Below are 10,108 nucleotides of genomic sequence, written 5' to 3' on the forward strand. Positions count from 1 at the left end.
ACCTTAGCAAAATATATGCGTAAAACGTTAAGATTGAGAGAACGCAGCGATCGCAGTGAAATGGAAGTGTATAACAGACGGGAGACAAGACAGACGGGAGGAGTAAAAGGTTCGCAAGGAGCTAAGAATTAACCGAGAAAAGTGTAAGGGAAAAGTGAGCTGGACGACCTTCGCGACAATTCACTTACGCTACCTTCTGACCAATCTCTCGAATTCAGTTCGTTTCTGCAAATTGCTTTTCGTTAACGCGTCTGATTCTTACTGTGTTTGCCTTGAAAATAAATTTCTTTCACACAAATAGCACTTCGAATCGTATCGATATTTTGTATTTTTTAATAATGGCGATTGTTTTTTTTTTAATTTCATTGAGTAACAATGTCAATCTATGCGTAGAATGAGATCTTTTTCCTATGGAGAGAGAGAGAGAGAAAAAGAGAGATAAGAGAGANAAAAAAAAAAAAAAAAAAATCTCTCTCTCTTATATTTTTATTTATATATTTTATTTCTATATTTCTATTTTCTCGCAGCTTTTTTTTCTAATATTAAATCTCTGTTTCAAAATTGTGTATATAAGTATTCCAACTTGACTTTTCTTCGCAAATTCGTTCGCAAATCGAGCTTGCGGAACTTTTCGTTTCGAGTCAGTTGTCAACCACGAGTCCCCTGTCTCTCGCACCTTACGTGTATGACAGTCTCGCTTGATATTTCGCACCACAAGTACTGAAAATCGAGTGGCTCGTTATATACGCGGCGGTACACACAGTGCTAAACCTGGCAGCTGTTGCCCGCAGAGAAAGGCGGACACCCACCCAGCTTACACAACTCTTTGCTCCAGTTATTAGTATGTGACTCTTTTGCTAGTCGGGAGGGAGGAGGGGACGACCTGACGAACCGTGGCGCGCGACAGGATTGTTACCTCAGTTGTTCCTTCAGAGTCTCGTGAAAGTTAAATTGGGATTTTTTTTTTTTTTTTTTAACCTCGAACGAAGTCTGGGTCTCGGGGTTTCAAGCGATACAAAATTTACAAAAGAAAACTGTATTAAACACTTCGATGATGACATTCGTATTCTTCGCTATATACATATAACACACACAATTTCTTACGCAAGATATATCCTTGCCTTAATATTTAAACGTAAAAAATATCACTGTGTAAAGAATTGTTTTTCTCTTACTTTAATATCAACACTAGAATTAATATAACACTAGATCGCAATAAACTTGCTCATCCTGTTGTCTTCACTGCATCGGCATCCTTGTTTCTAATGTCAATTACGACCTGCGAATTGTTTTATGTTGTTACACAGGAATTTTTAATTAAATTAAAATTATTAAAGAATTAATTTTTAATTTTAGCAATAAAGTTCACTTTTGAACACACAAAAAATACAAATAAAAAAATTCAGATCCTACTACGTACTTTTCCCGAAGGTTTATTTTTTGAGACAAATTCCAAGGCGTCATTGATTTTGTGAAGGCCGACAAGCAACGAACAAGATGGCTTAATAAGTCCTTCTTCGAAAAACTGTAGAACCTCATCTCCCGCTTGGCTATATAATTTTGGATCAATCAAAGTGACAAAAAATGTTATTTATAACAAATAAGAAAAAATTTACATCAAATAAAAAAAAAAGTTATAAATGATACGCACCGATATACGTCAGGTTTTTTCTTTCTATATTCCGCAAGATTAAGGCCGGTAACGCTGAACGAACCTTTCTGCACTTCCGAATGAACGTCCGTCATGGTCTTCGCCGTGCCGGCTATGATCACGCGCCCTTCATGACAGAGGCTAAAAGTGAATGCACCGTCCGGTGTTACATTACAGATGCTTTTAAATCAAAGAATATATACCTTCGCGGGATAAATGATGTACCACCACGGCAAAATTGTCGTCGCGTAGCAAGTCCTTTAACGTCGTGTCTTTGTAGACGTCGGTAAAGCTAAAACCAGTTTATACAATTTCGCTGATACGTATCTTACCTCTGTTGATGATCGATTTCTATCGACTGATCTTGTTCGCACACAACTCACCAATTCAACACTTTCTTGAAATACTCTCCACTGGCGTCATCGAATATAGCTCTGATGTCTCGTTCAGCTGCAATCTCTTCTATCTGTTTTAATAATTTCTTATCCTTATATTTGAGAGATGCAAATGCTCCTTTTTCTCTGGCTAGATCTGCTCCATCCTCAGTAGCGCAAATTCCAATGACCTTTGCAATTTAGCACTGATGCGTTAAAGTTGTTTTTTTTTTTTTTCAATTTGTTGTACGGATTACTTACGTTAGTAAAAAAATCTTGCAAAACAATTTTTAACTAACAATTATACTGAATTTTATAAAAATAAACATACCTGAGCTCTGAAAACACTTGTTGCAAGATCAACTGCTGCCAAACCAATGCCGCTTACGCCAACATTTATTAAGATCATATCATCTTCTTCAATATTGACTTTTCTTTCGAGAGCAACAAGAGCAGTAATGTAGTTGTCCAAAATACTGACAGCATCGACAGATCTTATTTCAGAAGATACTTTCCAAATGTCCTACTTAAAGTAAAAACATAATTATTAAAAAATTGTTATTTGATTTTCACATTCATATTCTATAAATATTAAAAATACCCCAACTTCTGCCAGACACTTCTCAGACAAGCCTCCATATCGCTCTTTGTTAAGAGCAGCAACTTTGTCACCAACTTTGTAGCCATTCTTTTCAGCATCAGCGCCAACTTCAATTAATTTTCCAACAACTTCGTAACCAAGAATCTTCGGCAATTTTGGCTCAAATATATATAAATTCTGACTGAGAAGCATGTCGGAAGTGTTCAAAGCACAATAATGCACGTCAATAAGAACTTCATTTGCTTGTATTATTTTTGGCGGTTCTATATTTTCTATAACAAGAGGACTGGAAAACTTCTTCAACAATGCAGCCTGAATCTTTCCCGGCTGAGGAGCTGGAATAATATTTTTCGTGGAGTCCGCATCTTCCTTGGCTGCTACACTGAATTTTGCGGCGATAATTCGTGATGACAAGTTGTTCAATCGGTTCCTACACAATTTTGTAAGAATCTTGCGTCCTATTGAGGATGTCATGTTCCAACCATATAAGCAATCGAACTATATGTTGTGTATGTATATTTGATAAATAATCAAATATTTAGAAGATATCCAATAACTATTGTATACAATATATAGTAGAATCCTTTTTTTAGGACTTGATTAGGAACGACTACGTGCGAATGTGCGTTAGAGTGTGTGCGAGAAAAATTATCATTTGGAGAGAGAATAAATGTTGTAACAGTAGAATCCTTTTTCAAACGCTTTTTAACTTTTTAAATTGACCATAACCTGTCATGTTATCGTTGATCAGTTACGATGTCACGTTGGGCCACAAATGTCAGATACGAGTGATACGACTCATACGACAGGTGTTGTCACTGTCAGACGAGTCGCCGGATCTACAACGATTGTTCGTCGTATATCCAAAATCGCACAATCGCAAAATTGAGAGCGGCCACGACTCCAGTTCATCTATTATCGCTTCTCTACCTTTTTCAACAGCGCTATGTCCATGGTGGTGTACAATGGTAACTACGTATTGCTCCACGAGCAATTTATCGATGAGTATGCTATGCTGCGGATACAAGTCAGTATGACGAGTTGCCTATTGTTTCTCTGGCAGGCGCGCGCGCGTCCGCCTATTGGATATGATCTTCATGTAAATCATAATGGCTGCTTTCCTTTTAGGAGACACAGTCGACACAAGTCGACACAAGAGTCATTCTGTCTTTGTTCAGTATTCAGTGAGAAACAAAGACAGAATGACTTTTGTGTCGACTGTGTCTCCTAAAAGGAAAGCAGCCAATATAAAGAAATGCACCGAATTATTAAAAATGATTTAAAGTGATACTCTTTAAACGGATGTCTATGATACCTTTTCGGTGCTATATCCACAGCCTGTTGCAGTTTTTAGTATGTTTCTGCAGTTTTGTGTACGTTGAAAGATTTTATTTATATAGAAGGTAGGAGAAATAAGAACGGCCAAAATAGTTTTTACACAGTATATATTTTTAAGTTTTGTTTTCTTCATCCAGCAAAAAATAATGTGTCATTCAGATACGCATGACACGGCATTCAAAATGTTAATATATGAACAACTTAAGTATACACTGGTAATTTCAGATAAAAAGAAACATTTTAAAGAATATTTTATATTTATCTAGGTTAACTAAACATTAAATATAAGACTAAAACATTTATTTATTAATTTCTTAGAGATACGGATATACACATGTAAATAAACAATATATTAATTACATCAACTTTTTATTTGTCATTTAATATGCTTTCATATTTGTGTCATTGATAACATTTGTATCAATATTAAATGCTCATATCACGTAATAGGAACAAAATAAAACAATAATTAACGAAACAAGACATTACAGTTTTATACAGGCACAGATCGCTTGGAATAATGAGGAAAATCAACAGCATATGGTGGTTGACCGCCTTCACTAACCCAAACTGCTCCATTTTTACCCTTTTGTATATAATTTAACAGTGCATTTGCTGCGTCATCGGTTGTTTGTTTCGGAAATGTATCCAATGTTTGCATTACAGTTTTAATATTTCCGACATCGTAAATTCTATGTTGGATATTGTCGATTGCCATTGCTGTCTGTGTAACACCCGGACACAATATGAGAATTCGTACTCCAGTAGTGTCGTATGAATCCGCCAAAGACCGACTAAATCCAAGAACGGCGTGTTTCGAACTACTATATATTGGCAAGCTAGAAGACGGCCACAATCCAACTATAGATGAAATATTCACGATTACACCACCTTTGCCGCCTTTATGCTTTCCCATATGATCGAGAGCCAAAAATGAGCCGCGAATCAATGCTATTACATTGACATTGATAGTTTGCTCCACAAGATTTTCATTCAAGATGCCAGCGTTGTTGATAAGAATATCAAGCGTCGAAAATTTATCGATGACTGTTTTAAATGCTTTTTCCAAATCCTTGGTCACGTCAGCCGCAATAAAAATAACACGACCTCTTCCAAATTCATTTTCCAATGTAGTCGCTGCATTTTGACCGTTCGATGTTGGTAAATCAATTAGAGCCACACTTTTTGCACCGTGTTTTAGCAAGATTTCGGCGTACTTGTAGCCCAGTCCGGTAGCTCCTCCCGTAATCATTACAGTTTTGTTCTTTACGTTGTCCATTGAACTGGTATATGTATCTTCTCTCGCAGTAAAGTGTAAAATGCTTCGCTAGATTGTATATAGTGCAATAAATTACTGTTTTAAGTGCTTCAGAAATTATTATAAGTATTATTATATTTTTAAGTAGGCGTCACCAGTGAAACACCTCTCTTGCTGGACGCCGCTCATTTGTCAGTGCGCTTGAGAATGATTCTTTTATATACACATAGTGTATTTATCCTTGAACGCTCACGCGGCGTGTGTCATTTTTTTTTCTTGTTGTATATTTAAATACCTATTTAGTATCGAAGCAAAAACATCATGTATCTTCCAATGCCTCTTTTGCTACCGATATTTACAACCAGTAGTACAAATCTTTATAGTACTTATGACGTGAATTATAAATTTTTAGTTTTGGCTAACTGAATATTATATATTGTAGCTTTTTCAATTGCACTCATTTAATTGATCGAAAAAATTTTCAGAATGCAGGTTTTATACAATCGACGCATAAACACGCGTGTAGTTTTGCTATTCACATATGTAAAAATTGTCCATGCTGTTTATGAGAAGATCTAATATAGTTCGCAGAGCACGCTAGTTGCGATACTTTATCACTCGTTTTCTTATCACTCAGTAAATAACTAAACGTACAAATGTCACAGCGCTGATAGCGCACTCCTCAAACGCAGTCTTAATGTTTAAGTGTCAATGCATGAGCAACAGCAATAGTCTTTATTCATGAAGCTTTTTATACAGAGAACGTCTTGTTTGTTTGCAGTTTTTTTCTTAAAAGTTTTATTTACTATTTTTTGTCATATATGACTATACTTTTTTGAACTAAATAAAAAAATATGTTTTTAACTTTGCTTTCGTATAAGTTTTTATAAGATATAAAAAAAATATGTTTTTAACTTTGCTTCCGTATAAGTTTTTATAAGATATACAAAAGAATGAATAACAATAATATAAATTAAAATTTATATTTTATGTTAGTGCAACTTCTATAATAAAAGACACAGTTTTATACATATTTATTCTAAAAGTGCGTGTTAAAAATAGTTTACTATAATATCAGATAATAAATAAGTAAATGCAAATAACATTTTACGTAACATGTTTAGTAGTTTTTTAAACATTTTGAATGTCAAGATGCATAGTGTGTGACATTACTTCCTACGAAGTCGAGTACCTAATAATCTGTCATTTAACAAAAATTCATGCATTATCTAGATATGGATAATACGATACTCGAAATGATAACATATACACAGCTTAAGTATGCACTGATAAGTTTCATTTATAGGGAAAAATTTTAAGGAATACTTTTAAAATACTTCTTTTAACTAAACATATAGAAAATATGACTAAAACCGTTCTTAAACATATGTATTACATATACACATATAAATAAATAAAACGATTTATGTCGTCAATTTTGTATTTTCCATTTATTACAATTTCACATTTGTGTCATGGGTAATATTTATATACGTATTAGATCCTCGGAAAAAATAAAACAATAATTAACGAAGCAAGACATTACAGTTTTATACAGGCACAGATCGCTTGGAATAATGAGGAAAATCCACAGCATATGGTGGTTCACCGCCTTCACTAACCCAAACTGCTCCATTTTTACCCTTTTGTATAAGATTTAACATTGCATTTGCTACGTCATCGGTTGTTTGTTTCGGAAATGCTTCCACTGTTTGCATTACAGCAGTAATATTTCCGATATCGTAAACTCTATGTTGGATATTGTCGGTTATCAATGCTGTTTGTGTAACACCCGGGCACAATATAAGAATTCGTACTCCAGTAGTGTCGTATAAATCCACCAAAGACTGACTAAATCCAAGAACGGCGTGTTTCGAACCACTATATATCGGTCCGGCATAAGTCGGACACAATCCAAGTATAGATGAAATATTCACGATTACACCACCTTTGCCGCCTTTATGCTTTCCCATATGATCGAGAGCCAAAAATGAGCCGCGCATCAATGCTATCACATTGATATTGATAGTTTCCTCCAGAAGATTTTCATTCATGATGCCAGCGTTGTTGATAAGAATATCAAGCGTCGAAAATTTATCGATGACTGTTTTAAATGCTTTTTCCAAATCCTTGGTCACGTCAGCCTCAATAAAAATAACACGACCTTTTCCAAATTTATTTTCCAATGTAGTCGCTGCATTTTGACCGTTCGATGTTGGTAAATCAATTAGAGCCACACTTTTTGCACCGTGTTTTAGCAAGATTTCGGCGTACTTGTAGCCCAGTCCGGTAGCTCCTCCCGTAATCATTACAGTTTTGTNCTTTACGTTGTCCATTGAACTGGTATATGTATCTTCTCTCGCAGTAAAGTGTAAAATGCTTCGCTAGATGTATGTCGTGCGATTAATTGCTTCCAACTCTTCAGAAATCAAGAAATGTTTTAGGAATTTATATCTTATCTTTACTTTGACGTCGCCACTAACAACATTCTGTCCGCCGCTAATTTGTAAATAAGTGTTAGAAATGATTCGTTTATATAAGTGCGCGAGTATGTACCATTCGTATGTAATTTATTTTCATCAATTAGTAGATATAAAGCAAAATTAGAATGCCGCTCGTGTGAACGAGTAGTGTTTTCGTAAACAGCTATGTACATAATTTGCATTTGTCCTTTGACGCTCACGAGTTTTGACGTCAGTTTATGGAGAATACGTCATACTACATAAAAACTTTATTTTATTTAAATCGATGATCCCATGTTTGTGCTCTTTTTTTTATGTGTCCAAGAAAACATGGGACATTGATCTTCGAATTTAATCTATATTTTAATGTTGACTGCCAGTACTAGAAATACATAGTACTATAATAAATAAAATTACAAAAACAAGCTCGTAATATCTACAATAAATAAGTGATAATAATGTTCAAGTCAAATTGACGAGCAAACATGAGATGTTATTTTATTGTTGAACTTATCCACAAATATAAAATTTCAAATAGCAATAAACAATAAACGTTTCGATTCTAATTGAGTCTTCTTCATTATAATACAAATTTAGAAATTTCTAAGTCATCGATGTCACAGATTTTCTCGCAGTCATCAATATGTTAAGAGTGTTCCTTTATATCTGGTAATTATAATTTCTTACTTGATAAGACATCTTACGATGTAATTATGTACGAGCAAAGTAATGAGTGTAATGATCATGTTGAAAGTCAAAATTGGAACGCTCTTACATAATATGATACATGCGACGTAAATTACAAACTTGTAATACTAATAAGATAAAAATGTTTATGAGATAGCCGCTTTATACGGGATAGCGAGCGCTATTTCATGTAAACAACTACAAATTCATGACTACGTATTTTTAAGACATTACTTACACAAAAACATCAAATTTTTTGTTTGTGTTGCTCACTGCCGTAGGTGACGTGGTGTCTGCGAAGAAGTTATTGTTTACGCGCAGAGAAGAAAAATAATTATTATAATTTTAAGATATGTATTTAACACTTTTATGTCATAGAATTTACTGTCATTTCAATTTACTCAAATGTACACATGCACTATAAGAGATTTATCATGTAGTTTTGTCAATTTATTACATTGTTGTTGGTATAAATTTAAACTTTCTACAATTTTATATTCCTTAATATGAGACACTAATCCGCTCTTAATATGAGGTACTTTATATTAGGAATTGTCAAGTTCTTTATTCTGTTAGGTTTTTTATATTTGATGTATTAGTAAGTTTTTAGTAATCATATTTTTAGATGGAGACAAAGAAGAGGCAATCGTGGTCTCACAATCAATTAAAGGCTGTTACAGCAATAAGAAGCAAAAAAGTGAAATATTCAAAAGCATCTAAATAATTCAATGTCTCAAAGCATACTATTGAGCGATATGTTAAGAATGTGACGATAATTCTGTTGTTGCTAAAATTCTTATAGGAAAGAAACCTGTTTTTATCTCATATCAGGAACCCTTTTCTCGAATCAACAAAATCGGCACTTTTGAGGTCAATGACCTTTGACGAGAGGTCAATGAACTTTGACGAGAGGTCAATGACCTTACTTTAGTCGCGTTTTTAAAAACACAAAAGTTCAGTCACGTGACTGTAGTTACGTATTGTTTTCTTTACTTTTTTCTGTCACTATTTTTCGAGTTTGATTTTCATGCGTTATGTTTGACATCTCTCATATGGATTACATTATATGGTTTGTAATACATATATACTAGGGTAGCTGTTATCGTGTTGACAGGCTGTGTTCACTGACACAACACGTCAAAATAAAAATAACAATAGCGTGCGCGTAGCGCACGCCTGTGTTGTGCTAGTTTAATAAATTACAAGCTTTTAAAAAATGATATCTCATAATAGGCACCTTTACTTTAATAAATATTATACATTGTAGCGTTTCCGATCTCTCTCAGAGCGATTCAATCTATACCGATCGAGAACTTCCGACGTGTGCGTAAGATCGCGTCATTCGCAGTAGTTTTGATCAATTTTGCTATAAAAACATTTATATGCTAAATGAATAAATGCAATTAATACATTTTTATATACCACTTTTACTTTTTTTTTTTCTTTTTTTTTTTTTGTAACATTCTGAGTACCGTATTTTGAGTGTTATTTTTACAGAGCCCAAAAGAGTCGAGAAAATAAATTTAAATAAATAAAACTCACTCTGCGAATAGTTATGCGTCACATAGATATAGATAACACGGCATTTATGTTAGAGTCGCAAACTTTGGCCCAGAGATGCCAGTTCGTGGACTTAGTAAGCATTCAGCATCAAGTGGAGGGGATACGCACACAGGCGACAACCGTGTCCGTGTGCGCTCGGCGCTTCGGCCAATGGTTGGCCAACCACACGGACAC

At 34.4% G+C, this 10,108-nt stretch overlaps 1 protein-coding gene and 2 pseudogenes across 1 annotated transcript; all 3 read right to left on the reverse strand.

The window, feature by feature from the left end:
• Nucleotides 1-1,026: 1,026 nt before the first annotated feature.
• LOC109855331 (quinone oxidoreductase-like protein 2) lies at nucleotides 1,027-3,566 on the reverse strand. The gene is made up of 7 exons (XM_020429479.1): nucleotides 2,627-3,566; nucleotides 2,357-2,548; nucleotides 2,035-2,216; nucleotides 1,855-1,943; nucleotides 1,652-1,778; nucleotides 1,421-1,550; nucleotides 1,027-1,279 (listed from the first exon to the last, which is right to left on the reverse strand). The coding sequence occupies exons 1-7, from the start codon at nucleotides 3,098-3,100 to the stop codon at nucleotides 1,226-1,228; spliced, it is 1,248 nt and encodes a 415-aa protein (XP_020285068.1). The 5' UTR covers nucleotides 3,101-3,566; the 3' UTR covers nucleotides 1,027-1,225.
• A 750-nt stretch (nucleotides 3,567-4,316) lies between these two features.
• Nucleotides 4,317-6,004, reverse strand: LOC109855326 (annotated as a pseudogene).
• Nucleotides 6,005-6,677: 673 nt separating this feature from the next.
• LOC109855334 lies at nucleotides 6,678-7,673 on the reverse strand (annotated as a pseudogene).
• Nucleotides 7,674-10,108: the final 2,435 nt, after the last annotated feature.

Source organism: Pseudomyrmex gracilis, unplaced genomic scaffold (assembly GCF_002006095.1).
Source record: "Pseudomyrmex gracilis isolate BER0280 unplaced genomic scaffold, ASM200609v1 scaffold_87, whole genome shotgun sequence".
In the NCBI taxonomy this organism is placed as follows: Eukaryota; Metazoa; Arthropoda; class Insecta; order Hymenoptera; family Formicidae; genus Pseudomyrmex; species Pseudomyrmex gracilis.

Bases quoted from the DNA above. Each gene is read 5' to 3' on its own strand.
- LOC109855331 (XM_020429479.1), bottom strand. From the start codon at position 3,100: ATGACATCCTCAATAGGACGCAAGATTCTTACAAAATTGTGTAGGAAC. The intron at 2,217-2,356 runs GTATGTTTATTT...TAAATTGCAAAG, and splicing joins CAAGTGTTTTCAGAGCTCAG to GTCATTGGAATTTGCGCTAC. The intron at 1,280-1,420 runs GTACGTAGTAGG...AACAATTCGCAG, and splicing joins AAAATAAACCTTCGGGAAAA to GTCGTAATTGACATTAGAAA.